We start from the raw sequence: 15508 nt of genomic DNA, 5'->3' as shown, positions 1-15508 counted from the left end.
AAATTGAGTTGTGGCTTGAAAATTGACTTTTAGTTGAACTACGGGGAAAAAAAAAAACAAACAACAGAGTCTGGGAAGAATCACAGGGTACCCATACAGGGATCTCAGAAACCAAGTGCACATGCGGATGCCAATGCACAGAGATGTGAGGAAGGTGAAAATGCACCCTGGTGTTCTGGCAGCACCCCTCGTGTCCGTGGAAATTACTCCTGCACCCACCCGCCATTCTTCTATTTCTCTGCGAGCTCTGCAGCTCCAGCCCTCTGTGTATTTAGGTGCTAAATTCCTATTTTTTTCAGTGGATAGGAGGTGCTAAATGTCTCTGTGAGCCTGTGCTGCACTCTCTGCCCTGTAACCACTGGGATGTGGCAGGGAGGTGAACCCCTGGAGATCTTCGGCATCGTCCTAGGGAGTCCCAAAAGGCAGGGAAGGCGTCCGCCCCGCCTCTGTTATCCCGGCGTTCTTATAGAATCACAGAATGGTTTGTGTTGGAAGGGACCTTAAAGATCATCTGGTTCCAACCCCCCCGCCATGGGCAGGGCCACCTTCCACCAGACCAGGTTGCCCAAAGCCCCATCCAACCTGGCCTTGAACACTTCCAGGGATGGGGCATCCACAGCTTCTCTGGGCAACCTGTTCCAGTGCCTCACCAACCTCATGGTGAAGAATTTCTTCCTTCTATCTAATCTAAATCCACTCTCTTTCAGTTTAAAGCCATTACCCCTTGTCCTATCACTGTGTGCCCTTGTAAAAAGTCCCTCTCCAGCTTTCTTGTAGGTCCCCTTCAGGTACTGAAAGGCTGCAATAAGGTCTCCCCGCAGCCTTCTCTTCTCCAGGCTGAACACCCCCAGCTCTCAGCCTTTCTCCACAGCAGAGGTGCTCCAGCCTCTGACCATTTTGGTGGCCTCCCCTGGCCCCGCTCCAACAGCTCCATGTCCTTCCCGTGCTGAGGACCCCCGAGCTGGACGCGGGGCTCCAGGGGGGTCTCCCCAGAGCGGGGCAGAGGGGCAGAATCCCCTCCCTCGCCCCGCTGGCCACGCTGCGGGGGATGCAGCCCAGGAGACGCTGGGCTTTCTGGGCTGCCAGCGCACATTCTCCATCTCCATCCCTTTGTCCTCCCTGGCCTGACCTGCTCCAATTAATTATTCAGGCAAGAGCCACCGCAGGGCAGCAGTTGCTATAGGGCGCTGTCATGAGTAACCGCGGACGGCTATTTTTATCCCTAGCTCTCGTTACCTTGCGGTCAGGAGCGATGGGTCCCTGCCAGCTCTCTTCACGCAGAACTCGCTGTCTTCAGCAGGAGGAGCACCGCCGTGATTTACAACATCTTTACGGGCTGGGATTCATTTTGACCACCTAAATGGAGGTGAGATCTATCTGCGATCTAGATACATGTGTCTGAATCCCACCCTGTGCACTGCCAGCTGTACTCACGGGTTGCTTTGCATCCGTGTTTTATTTTTTTCATCCATATTTTATCTTTTCCATCCATATTTCATCTTTTCCATCCATATTTCATCTGCAATAAAGCACGCAGACTGTGTTCATTGCTGAATTTAGGAGTCTGTCTACTGCAGAGAGAGAAAAACTGCCTTGGAAGTGAAATTTCATCTCAGGTTCTGACAACTTATATAGAATATGTTATATTTCCTTCGGGGACTTGCGCAGACTGATTCCTCCAGCCAGTTTATATCCTCAGAGCTGATGTGCCCACTTAAATATCTTGAAGTGACCTGATGAGTGTGGCTTTCTCTGTTCCCTCCTCCTCCTGCTGCCCCCGCTCACACCAGCTGCAATGAAAACGAGAAATCGCCAGAAAATCAGGGGAAGGGGGGGATTTGAGGAGCAGCAGAGGCAGGGAGGCTGTTCTGGCTGCGGAGGGCAGCTCTGGAGTTAGCAGAACAATCTGGAAGATTGGGGAGGGGGGGGAAAGAAAAAACAAGAAAAAAAAGAAGGGAAAAAAGAGAAAGGAAAAAAAAGGAAAAAAAGGAAAAAAAGAAAAACAAAAAGGAAAGAAAACAGCAACAGAGCACAGATCCTTCATTCCTGCCAACCTGCCAAAGTTAATACTCCATCAAGTTATTCCAGAGGAGGGCCCAAACGCCTGAGAAGGAAAATCTGAACTTTCGCTTTGATGCAGAACGACGCGAGAAAATCTCACGTCAGCAGGACAAACACCCAGGGCTTGGGCTTCGCCTGTCTGCCCTAACCCGGCCACAGCCGTTACCGGTATCATTTCCAACGATTTTAGAGGGATCTGGTCCGGCCAAAGGGAAAAGGGGAATCCAGGCAGGGGCTGTTTCCTTCTTTTCTTCCAAAAACACGAATGCAAGCGGCTCCCTCTGGACAGATCGGGCAGCGGGAACGCTCCTGCCTCGGCGTTTTGCACGGCCCAACGGCCCTTGGGTGAATATTTACTACCAACCCCGGAAAAAACTGATTTTAGCTCTAATATCATCCAGCGGACACAGCCAAGTTTGGATGTCCGCGATGCCTTGCTGATCAAAATAGTTTTGCCTAGCTTTTTATTCTTTTTCTATTTTTAAACAGAGTTTAGATGAGGATTTTTTTAAGGGATACTGAAAATATTTTTTAAGGGGGAGCGGCCGGTTTCCCCGTGCGGAGCGGCACCGCTGTCCCCGCTTTCCTGGGATTTCTGCCTGCAACAGCTCGCCGAAAACACATCCAAAATCACCATTTTCGTTGCAAAAGCCACGGGACCTGTCGCTTCTGGGTCTTCAGCCCCAACTCCTGGGCTTCATCCACCATCTGAAAGGGAAAAGCGAGGCCTAGCCTGGACATTTTGGGGCAAAAACACCCTGAAACGGAGCTCCCCGAAATGCAGTAGGAAAATAAAAGGTGGTTTGGGGGTTTTGTTTGTGTTTTGTTTGGGTTTTCTTTTTAATAAAACGGTATTTGCAACCAGCCGCTGACTTCCAAGCGCCGGGGCTGGCGCCGCCCACGCGGGCGCAGGGGAGGGCGGCTCCCCGCGGCTCCCCGCCCCCCCGCGCGCTGATAGGCCGGAGCTCTTGCGCGTCACTCTATCGCTGCCCCATTGGCTGGCGCGGGGCGGTACTGACCAATGAGAAGCGCCGAGGGGGCGGGAGGGGGCCGGAACTCCCGCTCGGTGGCGCGAAAGGCTCCCGGTTTTGGCGCCAAGCGGCGGCGCGGCGGTAAGCGGGGGGGGATCGGGTCGCGGCGGGCCGGACCGCGGGCGCTGCCGGGGCCAGGCCGGGTCCCCTCGGCTCCCACCGGCTCCCCTCGGCTCCCACCGCCTTCCCCCTTGCAGCGGCAGCGGCTGCGGGATCTCCACGGTCTCCCCGCGGCCTCCCGGAGCGGCCGGCAGCATGGCGGCACCGGCGGGCGGGCTGGAGGACGCGGAGCTGCGGGAAGCGCAGCGAGATTACCTCGATTTTCTGGACGATGAGGTGAGGCCGGGAGCGGGGCTCCATGCCCCCGGGGGTGGGGGAGCACTTGGTCCCTGTGCCCCCCGCCTGCTTGGTCGGTGGGGCTAAGGGGAGGCGAGCTCTGCAGGAATCAGTACCTGGAGGGGGGATGCCTCATGCAAAGTGAGTTAGTTTTTTATTTTGGTTTTGTTTTGGTTTTTCCCCCTACCCCTTTCTGCAGGAAGATCAAGGGATTTACCACAGCAAAGTCCGGGACATGATCAGCGACAACCAGTATCGCCTGCTGGTCAGCATCAACGACCTGCGGCGGAAGAACGAGAAGAGGGCCAACAGGTTGGTGTGGGGCGGCGGGGTTTGCCTTTGGCACCCTGCCCTGGGTGGGATTTCAGAGGTCCAGCCCTGGTTTTGCAGGCCCTCTGTGCCAAGGAAGAGCCAAACCTTGTCCCCAGTGTAAAAGGAAGACTTGCCCTCTCCCTCCATGGCACCCATCCCTTCCAAGCTTGCAAACCCATGATTTGGAAAAAACCTTCTTCAGCAAGCTGGGGTTGATTGCACGATATAAATAATCTTTTTTAGGATGCTTGGGGATATTTTGGACCAGGCTTGCCAGTCTGCTCAGGGACACGTGAGGTTTTTCAGATGGGGTTGGGTTTGTTCAGCTCCTGACTGTTGGTGGCAGTGAACCTGACACAGAGCTAGGACGGGCTTTGGTTTTTTTTTTTTTCCCTTCTTGCTCCTAATAAACTAGCAGAGCACATGGAGGCATGGGTAGGTGTTGAGGAGGAAGGCAGAAGGGGCTGCTGATCGGTCCGCATCGTCACATCCCTCTGTTGCAGGCTCTTGAGCAACGCCTTTGAGGAGCTGATCGCCTTCCAGCGCGCCCTGAAGGATTTCGTTGCCTCCGTCGATGCCACCTACGCCAAGCAGTACGAGGACTTCTACATCGGGCTGGAGGGCAGCTTCGGCTCCAAGCACGTGTCGCCGCGGACGCTGACAGCCTGCTTCCTCAGCTGCATTGTCTGCGTGGAGGGCATCGTGACAAAATGTGAGACCAGGGGAAGACCCAGGGGCTTTGGGGGTGGTGGGTCCAGGTGTTTGCTGCGGAGGGGCTGGAGTCCACCAGGAGCCATGGTATGTCCTGGCAACCTGGGTGAAGGGAGCAGGGGGCTTGGCAGAAGGTCTTGAGCGTTGGCATGGTCTTTGAGCTCAGCAAATCCTGGCTGTGGTTGACAGCGGGTTGTGTCCCAAGTGCAGTTTAGCGGGGGAGAACCTGTTGGGGACTGTCTGCTGACAGATGGGTGGGACATCCCTGCCCCTAACTCCTGTTTCTTCCAACCCCAGGCTCTCTGGTTCGTCCAAAGATCGTCCGGAGCGTCCATTATTGTCCAGCTACCAAGAAGACTATTGAGCGCCGATACACGGACATGACCTCCCTGGATGCTTTCCCATCCAGCTCTGTCTACCCTACGAAGGTGAGGTGAAGCAGCCTTGTGGGAAGCATCAGCAGGTTCCTCTAGGGAGAATGTGCCAGCTCCGAGCCCAGGATCTCAAATCCCTGTGCATCCCTTCTCCCTTTGCCAACATAGCCCACGGAGTAGAGAGAGGACACATTACACATGTGACAGTTCCAGAGAGCTACTGGGAACATGTGAAGAAAGTCTCTGTTGGACACAAGGCCTCCAGACCTGCTAGTTCAGCTGTTAGATATGATCTTGGTTCTGCTGGAGCATGGCTTCTTGGGGGGTTGTCAGCCAGTCTTGCGACTCCTGGGGCCCAGGTCAGCGTGGGCATGCCTGTGCTGTCCTGGAGGGTATAAGCACCCTTGGGTAGAGGGTTTGCCCTGTATTTGTGAATGCAGGAAGGTTGACCTGAGCTTTGTCCCCGTTGTGTACACAGCCTGCTGCATGGGTGGTGTGTCACCACTGCCTGCAGCAGGGACAGGGCTTGGAAAGACCTAATGTACCAGTAGTGATGGGTGTTGGCAGCTTTAGACTGGGGGGGCTGTGGAGCTGGTGAACACCAGCCTCCGTCAATCCTGATAAAGCAACCGTTTCCAGCAGTCTTGTGTATGCTGGGTGATGCAGCCTGTCTTCCCACTGCTCTTCTCCCCATGCTCCTGAAAAATGGTGCTAGTCTTTCTATTGGGGTTCCTCCTCTAGGATGAAGAGAATAACCCCCTGGAGACAGAGTTTGGACTCTCCGTCTACAAGGACCATCAGACCATCACCATCCAGGAGATGCCTGAGAAGGCACCAGCAGGGCAGCTGCCACGCTCGGTGGATGTCATTCTGGATGATGACCTGGTGGACAAGGTGAAGCCTGGGGACCGCATCCAGGTGGTGGGGACGTACCGCTGCCTGCCAGGAAAGAAAGGAGGTTACACTTCAGGGACTTTCAGGTGAGCCTTCTTTTGTCTTGACTTCAGCCCTCCCACCCTTTTTAGTCAGGCCACATCTCTGGAAGATGAGATCTAGGGCAGGCAGGTGGCTATTGCAGAGCTGGGTCAAACACTGGCTCAAATCACTTGGAAGTGGTTTGCACCTTGCTCCTTAGCACCAGTTTGTAGCTGTGAGCTCCAGCTGTGCACAGAGAGGGTTGGATGCTCTTAAAGATGCTCCACTGATGGCCCTGTGCAGTCAGACAGGGGAGGCTACAGCTCTTGAAGCTTTCCATCCCTCTCCAGGACTTCCTAGAGCAAATGATGACCCTGTGGAAGTTTCTGCTGTGTTGTTGCTGTGACTCGTAGGCTCTGGGGTTTGCAGACCTGATCGTGGCTGTGTCCCTTCTCCAGGACTATCCTCATTGCCTGCCATGTGAAACAGATGAGCAAAGATATCCGACCTCTCTACTCTGCTGCTGATGTGGCCAAGATCAAGAGATTCAGCAAGAGTCGCTCCAAGGTATTTAAGCCTTACATCTAGAAGGCAGGCTTGTATCAGAGCATGAGGTTTTCAGCTTTAAGGCTTGGCATGTGGCTAAAGAGCTGTCTTGTTGGGTTGCAAGTAACTCTTCAACCCTCTTAGCAACGTTGCTGGATTTTCCACTCTCTTTCTTTGCATTTTCTGCTTAGGCTTTGATCAGGTCCTGGGTTTTTTTATTGCTGCTTTTGTACTGGTAGTGGAGTATCCTTCCTGCCTGCTGGCAGCTCTGCTGTGCATAGCTGTTGAGACAGAGATCTGTCTGTGTTGTGTGTGTCCTGACCCTGCCAGCTGGTTGCCAGAGAATTTCCTCTGCAGGAGAAACACCTCCCTCTTTCCTCCTCAAACCTAAATCCAGAATGAGATATGGAGGTCTGCCCTAGCCTGATCTTATGCTCAGGCCTTTGCTTCATAGTGTGGAGAGGAGAAAGCCTTGCTGTCGCAGGGGTTGCTGCTTCCAGTGCTTGCTTGGGTGACTGACAGTCAGGATGGTCTGGCACTTCAGAGCCCCATTAAAAAAAAAACTCCAGCAAACGGTCTTCTCTCTAAATAATTTTCATCCATGTGGTTCTGTGATAGAAATAAGCTCCTTTTTTTGTGCTGAAATGGACTTGTGGAGTATTGCTCCTTCTTCTTATTTGCTACAGCCCATCTGATGGGCCATGCACTGTCTCTTCTGCCTTAGGATATCTTTGACCAGCTGGCGAGGTCCCTGGCTCCCAGCATCCATGGGCACGAGTACATCAAGAAGGCCCTTCTCTGCATGCTGCTCGGAGGGGTGGAGAAGGTCCTGGAGAACGGGAGCCGCATCCGAGGAGACATCAACATCTTGCTGATAGGTCTGGAAAGGCTAGGCAGAGGCACCCTCAGTTGGTGTTGTCGGGGGGTGAGATGAAGGAGCATTTTCCTGGACTTAGTTTCATAGAGTAATTGAGGTTAGGCGGGACCTCCAGAGGCCTCTGGTCCAAGCATGTGCGCAGGGCAGAGCCAGGGTCACTGGTAGATGAGGTTGCTTTGGGGCTTGTCCAGTTGTTTTTGAACATTTCCAAGGATGGGATCCCATGACCTCTGTGGGCCACTATCCCAGTGTTTGACCACCTTCGAGGAGATTTCTTTTTCTTCTGCCATCCAATTGGGATTTCATGTGTTCCAAATTGTCCCTCTTGCCTCTGGTCCCGTCACCATCCACCTCTCAAAACTCTGACTCCATCTTCTCTATTTCTTCTCATTGGGTCATTGAGGAAGGCAAGGAGATCATCTGATCACCTTCCTTTCTGAAGGCTGAACAAACCCACTTCTCCGTCCCCTTCTTTTTTCCCCACTGAGGAGCCCCAAACTGGACACGTTATCCAGGTGATGTGTGATTACTAAACGCAGTCTTCTCCATTTCAGGAGACCCTTCCGTCGCCAAGTCTCAGCTGCTGCGGTACGTGCTCAGCACCGCGCCCCGCGCCATCCCCACCACTGGCAGAGGCTCCTCCGGTGTTGGCCTGACTGCCGCTGTCACCACGGACCAAGAAACCGGTGAGGAGCGGGTTGGTTCCTGGTGGGAGCTTGCAGAGGGATGCTTGTTAACACCTGGGAGGGACTCTGCAAGACCCAGGGCTGCTGTTCATTCTGCAGTGACGCTTGCAGGACTTGCTCCACCCAGAAGCTTTATGGCAATGTTAGTGGTGTTTAGGGGTATTTTCTCCACCTCTGTTAGGTGGTGGTCTTCTCTACTCCTCTTCTACTCAAAATCATAGAATCATTTAGGTTGGAAAAGACCTTTAAGATCATCAAGTCCAACCGTTAACCTAACACTGCCAAGCCCACCACTAAACCATGTCCCTAAGCACCACGTCTACCCATCTTCTAAATATCTCCAGGGATGGAGACTCAACCACTTCCCTGGGCAGCCTGTGCCAGTGCCTGACTGCCCTTTCAGTGAAGAAATTTTTCCTAGTATCCAGTCTAAACCTCTCTGGGCACAACCCATGTGGTGCATCCCATGTGAGGGCTAGCAGCAGCCTGGATCTTATCGTCTTCCTCGTGGGCTTGCTTCTTATCCTAAGCGTCCTCCTTCTGCTGTCAAGTTGGGTAGGAGATGGGCAACCCTGAAGGTTGCTGCTGCTCTTTGAGCTTAGCCTAGTCACAGGGGCTGCGGTGGAGGAGGACAGTGGGGAGGGAGATAAATGGGACTGCTGAATGGTGGTTGACCCTCTTTTTCTCCCACCCCATCCCAGGTGAACGGCGCCTGGAAGCAGGGGCCATGGTGTTGGCCGACCGGGGGGTGGTGTGCATTGACGAGTTCGACAAGATGTCTGACATTGACCGCACAGCCATCCACGAGGTGATGGAGCAGGGCCGTGTCACCATCGCCAAGGCTGGCATCCATGCCCGCCTCAACTCCCGCTGCAGCGTTCTGGCAGCAGCCAACCCTGTCTATGGCCGGGTGAGTGCTGGCATTTGCTGGTCCCCTCCATAGGGAGGGATGCTGGGAGCTGTCTTGATGGAGGAGGCAGCTGGTAAAACCCAAAACACCCCCCAAAACCAGTGACTTGGTTCTTGCTGGGACTGGGATCTATGGGGCAGCAAAGATCTGGTTGGTTTGGTCTCTGTTGCTGCTCGTGGCCATCCTGGAGGAGAGGGGGGCTCGTGGGGTTTCTCACCCCAGCTCAGTTCTGCCTGGGTGTCTTGGGGCAGCCCAGTGGACCCTCATCTTGTTGACAAGCCTCAGTCTTGATGTCTGATCTGGAATAACAAAAATTATGTTTTCCTTGCAAATGAGAGCTACACCCACCTTCCAGGATAGGGAAAAGAGGCCTTACTGCTGCAGCAGGCTGGGTTTAGTGTGGTGTCCAGCTGCCTGGGCACCCATCCTCTAAGGCCTGGCCCGTGGAGGTCCTCCCAGCCTCCCTGGCAGGCAAGACTGGCCCGGGAGGGTCTCCTGTAACCCTTTATCTCATCTTCTTGCAGTATGACCAGTACAAAACGCCCATGGAGAACATTGGCCTGCAGGACTCCTTGCTCTCTCGCTTTGACCTGCTCTTCATCGTGCTGGACCAGATGGACCCCGAGCAGGACAGGGAGATCTCGGACCACGTCCTGCGGATGCACCGCTACCGCAACCCCAACGAGCAGGATGGGGACGGTGAGTTGCTTGTAATTGTGCAGCTGCCTTGTTGCTCAGTCCTGTCCTTCCTTGGCAGGTTGTCACCTCTTGGTGACAGCTCATTGGGTTCAGCATCCCTGGCTTTGTTGAGAGCTGCTTTTGGAAGTTGCTCCAGCAATGCTGCAAGAGGCTAAAAGCCCGTTCTCTGTGACCCTCCCCTCTCCAGCCATGCCCCTGGGCAGTGCCGTGGAGATCCTGGCTACGGAGGACCCCGACTTTGTGCAGGAGGAGGAACAGGAGCTCCAAGTGTATGAGAAACACGATGACCTCCTGCACGGGCCCAACCGCCGCAAGTGAGTCCCCCATCACGTGTCCTCTGGAGCTCTCTGGGGGTTTCCAGCACTGGGAGTTGATGGGTTTGGCTTGAGTATCCAGGCAGTGGCTGATTGCTGGTGCCAGCGATGCTCCGGGTGGTCCGTGGGGAGGTACGCGGGCAGGGTGCCGAGGGAGCCCTGCTCTGGGCTTGATCTGTCATGACAGGCAGGTGGGGAACATCTCCTGGAGCCGAATTCCCCATGTGCCTGGACACCCGTGAAGGGTAAAAAGTGGGAAGCCCACTTCTCCAAACACCCTTTGCCTCGTCCCCACCTTGGAGGACACGGGTCCGTACACATTCCCCGCAGGGAGAAGATTGTCAGCATGGAGTTCATGAGGAAGTACATCCACGTAGCAAAGATGATTAAGCCCGTCTTGACCCAGGAGTCAGCAAGCTACATAGCGGAGGAGTACTCCCGCCTGCGCAGCCAGAGCCAGATGAACTCGGACATTGCCAGGGTGAGCCCTGGAGGCAGCTCCCTCTCAGGCCAGGAGGAGGGAAACTGAGGCACAGGCTCCCCTCTCCCCTTACGGGTGTCTTCCACCCTTGGTGGGATACTGCAGTGGGGTTCAGCCTCCTGGAGACACCTCTCTCTGTTCCCCACCAGACCTCCCCAGTCACAGCCCGTACGCTGGAGACCCTGATCCGCCTCTCCACGGCCCACGCCAAGGCCAGGATGAACAAGACAGTCGATCTGCAGGACGCCGAGGCGGCTTTGGAGCTGGTGCAGTTCGCCTACTTCAAAAAGGTGGGGGGAAGGTGTCCCTCGATGCTCGGGTGGTCCTCAAATTATCATTGAAAGAGGTGGGTTTGGTGCAGGCTGAGCACCCTGGGCTGCTGGTGGGGTTCTTTCCTGGTGACGGCACGGAGATGGGGCAGTGGTGGGGTCTTGGGTCCCTCAGGGTTGGCCCCTGAAAAGCAGCTTGAGTAGAAAAAGGGCCTGAGTTCATCCTGTCGTTTGCCACACAGGTGCTGGAGAAGGAGAAGAAGCGGAGAAAGCAGGCGGAGGACGACTCGGAGACTGAGGAGGAGGACGAGGAGTCGCAGCCCAAGGAGGAGCGCAGGACAAGGAGGTAGGAGCCAGAGCAAGGGAGAGGGCATGTCATGCGAGGAGCACCAGCCTCTTCTGAGGTTGTGGCAGGCAGTGCTGGCATTGGGGAAATACTCCACGTTTTGCTCAACTTAGTCGATCGCCCCCCACCAATTTGTAATAGAGGGACATCGTTATTTCATGGATAAGGAACTGGCTGGGTGGCCACCTCCAAGGAGTTGCAGTTGACGACTCAATGTCCAAATGGAGATCAGTAACGAGTGGTGTCCCTTACCGGTCTGTACTGGGACCAATACTATTTAATACCTGTGCAAACCTTGTGAAGTTCAACAAGGCCAAGCGCAAGGTCAAGTGCTTGTGTCAGAGCAATCCCCAGTATCACTACAGACTGGGGGGAATGGATGGATTGAGGGCAGCCCTGCAGGGAAGGACTTGGGAATACCAGTGGATAAAAAGCTGGACGTGAGCTGGCAATGTGCACCTGCAGCCCAGAAAGCCAACCGTCTCCTGGGCTCCACCAAAAGCAGCGTGGCCAGCAGGGTGAGGGAGGGCATTCTGCCCCTCTACTCCACTCTCGTGAGACCCCGCCTGGAGGGTAGACTTAGATTGGAAATAAGGAAAAAATTGTTGTGGTAATGGTAGTGAGACACGGGAACAGGTTGCCCAGAGAAGTGGTGGATGCCCCATCATTGGAAGTGTTCAAGGTCAGGTTGGATGGGGCTTTCAGCAAACCTGATCTACCAAAAAATTACCCTGCCCATGGCAGATGATCCAACCCCAAACCCTTCTGTGATCCTATGACACTCCCCAACCCCCAGGGCTGGTGCTGGCTTGGGTCCCGTGCCATGGGCAGGGGTTTGTGGCTGGAGGGTGGCTTACCTGTGAGCTGCAGGTACCCTGCATGGTCTTGGCCAGACATCTCCAGGAGCTTGGGGTTTGCGGGGTGGTCCTGAGGTCTGTGGTTTGGATGGAGGAGGGGTGACATCTTCTTCCCCCACCCAGGAGAAAGAAGGCACGCACAGGAGGCGAGGGGGACTCCTACGACCCGTATGACTTCAGTGATGCCGAGGAGGAGATGCCAGAGGGTGAGTCCCTGGGGTTTTGGTGGCACCTGGCTCCTGAGGGTGCTGCTGCCTTCTGCCCTGGTGGGTCTGCACACCCTGGGAGCAGCAATGCCTTGGGGTCACTTGGGATCCCTGCTGCAGTGCAGCACCATCCAGCCCCACAAATCAAGGTGAATTTTTTTTTTTTAAACCCTCCATGGCCGTGTGGGACAGGAGAGTTAGTATTGCCGGTTATTTTTTTTCTGTCCACTTCCAAAGTGCTGCAGAAGTAACAACGTTGTGAGGGAGTTTGGCATCGCCCACCCTATCCTAAGGCCAAGTGCTTTTGCTCTCTGGGTGCTTGGACACCAGGCAGGTTGAAGGTAACTCTCTCTTCTGCTCCAGTCCAGGCACACACTCCAAAGACGCCCGAAGCCTCGGCCGCTGCCGAAGCGAAGAAGCCGGAGTTGGCTGAGCCGAGGTGAGTGGGCACTGGAGGAGGCATCTGTCCCTGCGTGTCCCACCCCATCCTGGTGGGGCCAAGCTGTTATCCGATGCTGGAGATGCATCTGTGGTGGTTGCTCCCAGCTCCGGTTTCTGCTTTCCTGCTGGGTGCCACTGGAATGGGGAAGGACTGGTGGATCCTGGGCTGGGAAGGAAGGGGAAGGACTTGTATGTGTGGTCTCCAAGGGTGATTACTTCTCGCCTTCCCTGACCAGGTTGAAAGCGTTCAAGGCTGCTCTCCTGGAAGTCTTCAAAGCTTCCCACGCCCAGTCCGTGGGTTTGAAGAACGTGATGGAATCCATCAACCGCGACAACCCTGAGCCCTTCTCACTGGCTGAAGTGAAGGTGGCGTTGGCCCACATGCAAGATGACAACCAGATCATGGTGTCTGATGACATTATCTTCTTAATCTGAGCCTCTGGGTGGAAGAGGCCAAGTTCTTGTGGACTCTTCAGTCTGGAGACTCTTTGTGTTTGCCTTCAACTCTCTCCTGAACGCGTCATCTGGCTGAGCTGAACTTTGGAGAGCTCAAGTCTGTGCACTTTACAGTCCTTCCTCGCTGTGCATTGCTGGCACCAAAAAAGCCAGGAGCTCTGGAAGCTCTCTTACTGTTGCTGCCTCCAAACTGGAGTATTTGGGAAGAGGTTTGTTTCTGCAAAGAGCTGAAAGGAAAAACTTATGTGCAAATTATCAGTGTTCTTAATGTATTGTTTTTAGCTTTGGTGGTAACAGTTCCAGCCTTTGAATAAAAAAATCTGGATTTAGGTATCCAACATTCAGTAGCAGTGGTGGTAAGAAGCAATACGGGAGCTCCACTGTTAGTAGTGAAGCTTTTATTTCTGCCCCCCCCTTTTTTTTTCCCCTTTTTCCCCAGTTACATAGCCTAGATTTACTCGTCTCACAAGTAAAGATGCTTAATGCCTGTCCTGTTGGCTGTGACCAGCCTCTTTTTTTTTTTTTTTTCTTCTTACCCACCTTGTGGAGGACAATTTCTGGTGATGGAGGAGCAAGTGTAGTCTGACCTGCTCCATCACCCATGGGTCAGCTTGATTTCCAGGTTTCACAGCCCTGCTGGGAGTTTTGGCCCCAAGCGAGTGGGAAGGACCTGGGATGCTCAGAGCTGCCCAAGGCACATGTCCCTGGCGCAGGTGGGTTTGGTCTCCTGCCTTCAGTCTGGGATCGTGCTTGTATGATTGAGGGCCACCTCAAATGGGGAGGAAATCTCTGGCAAAGAAAGGTCAAAGGTACCGAGGCCGAGCCCCTGCAAATCTTCCTGTGTCCTGTGGAAGGTAACCACAAGCTACTGAGACTGTAAAAGCCTTCCCTGCTCTTGGGGGATTTGTTGAACTGTCTTGCTTTCTGGGAACACATAGGTGACCGCTTCTTGGAGAACGGCTGTTCCTAGAAACCAGCAAGCTCCCATGGTTTGGGATAGTTTTCAAGAAAAGCTGAATGTGCAGCCAGACCAGTCTCAGCTGCTCGTGGTGCCAGAGCTGCTGAAGGTTTGGGATATTTTAATTTTTTTTCTTTTTTTTTGGTTTTTTTTTGTTTTTTTCGGGTCTTGGCAAGTTTGAGGTTAAGCTTTGGAGAAGACCCTGATCAGCACAGGCCGTTTGCTGTTGTCCCTGCCCGTCTCTGGGCACCTGCACAGTTCACGTGCCCTTGTTTCTGGATGCCATAAATACTGATTTGAATAATAAAAATGTCTAGATACTGTTTCCCCCATGACTCACTGCTTGCTTGGATTTAAACTGTTCCCACTTCTGGGGATGCAGCTCTGCAGTCTTCTGGGGACTTGTGCTGCTGTGGAGAGCCTTCAGGCAGCTGCCTGCCCCTTTGGGCTCAGGGGTGGCGTTGGGCACGTCCTCCCACCACCGTGTCTTTGCCTCAGTGGACCAGGCACTTGCAGAAATGCCCTTGGAGTGGGTGGGTAATGAATGTGGGCAGCTCTTGCCTCTCCCATGGCATCTATGCGGCTTCTGCCCACCTGGAGCTACACGTCTCGGTGGCTAGGAGAACTTGGTAGCATCTCATTGCACAGGGAGGCTGGGAAACCTCCATTTCCCTTCTGCAAACAGAAATATTGATTTCTAAAAGCCTGATTTCTGAGCTCCCCTTATCCAACACAGCTGTGACAGCTGACTTTTTAGGTTTGGAGGGGATTTTGCATGTTGGCAGACTTCTAAAGATCTCTGGTTGGATGCATTGCGCTTCTGCAGAGTTGCCTCAGACCGGCGGCCAGAATCTGGCTTGTAAAACTGCGAAGACCGGTGAAGGTGTTAAACACAGATGGTCAGACTTCTGTCTCAGTGGTTTTATGACACAGGTCCGGGCCTGAGCTTTGTGGGGCTGGGGGGGAAGCTGGGCCAGCACGCTCTGCCCCTGCATGGCCACCACCGTGGTGGCTCCACGCTGCAAAGTCCCTGGGCAGGAGCAATGGGCCAAACCTACCCAGGTGCCTTTTTCATGGGGTGGGTGGTGGTTTCTTACCAACTCATCTGTGGGTAAAGGAACCAACCTTTTTCTTCTGGAAAGGTGCCTGGGTGCTTATAAGAAGTCCCCTGGTAATTTCTGTAGCTCTGACCTCGCCTTGCTGTCGGAGCGGGGATACTGTCATCTCCTTCCTCTCTTCCCGCTTCTCTCTGACTTTTGGAGGCTGTTCCTCTTCGCAGGTCACAGCAGGGAGCAGTGAGGGCATTTGGTGAGAGCGACTTTTTGGAACCATCTCCTTTTCTCTTTCTGCTGAGGCCTTTAGCTTTTCCCTGTCCTTACAGCTGGGGAACTGCTAATATTGTGTTTCCCATGACAAGACACCAGGAGGAGCTCCAGGGCAGGTAAATCTCTGGTTTATTTTACTATGCTATAGCATAGGATGGTAGGAGTCAGCTATCTATATAGAGAATATATAGCTATTTATAGATGTCTATAGGGAGAGACCTTATCGCTCTCTACAACTACCTGAAAGGAGGTTGTAGCGAGGTGGGGGTTGGTCTCTCCTCCCAAGTAACAAGCAATAGGATGAGAGGAAACAGCCTCAAGTTGCACCAGGGGAGGTTTAGGTTGGGTATTAGGAAAAACTTCTTCACTGAAAGGGCTGTCAGGCCCTGGCCCAGGC

At 54.0% G+C, this 15508-nt stretch overlaps 1 protein-coding gene across 1 annotated transcript; it reads left to right on the top strand.

Moving 5' to 3' along the window:
* Positions 1 to 3347: 3347 nt before the first annotated feature.
* Positions 3348 to 12807, top strand: MCM3 (minichromosome maintenance complex component 3; the record flags this gene model as incomplete). The annotated part of the gene is made up of 17 exons (XM_082305220.1): positions 3348 to 3428; positions 3628 to 3740; positions 4244 to 4452; positions 4749 to 4879; positions 5567 to 5805; positions 6199 to 6307; positions 7011 to 7164; positions 7718 to 7849; positions 8551 to 8759; positions 9284 to 9458; positions 9646 to 9772; positions 10103 to 10253; positions 10403 to 10543; positions 10765 to 10868; positions 11849 to 11931; positions 12295 to 12370; positions 12609 to 12807. The coding sequence occupies 17 exons, from the start codon at positions 3348 to 3350 to the stop codon at positions 12805 to 12807; spliced, it is 2433 nt and encodes an 810-aa protein (XP_082161346.1).
* Between the last annotated feature and the right edge of the window lie 2701 nt (positions 12808 to 15508).

Source organism: Platalea leucorodia (genome assembly GCF_965183815.1).
Source record: "Platalea leucorodia genome assembly, chromosome: 3".
Classification (NCBI taxonomy): domain Eukaryota; kingdom Metazoa; phylum Chordata; class Aves; order Pelecaniformes; family Threskiornithidae; genus Platalea; species Platalea leucorodia.
Note: the sequence above shows the minus strand (reverse complement) of the source record. Positions and strands in the feature narration are given on the sequence as shown.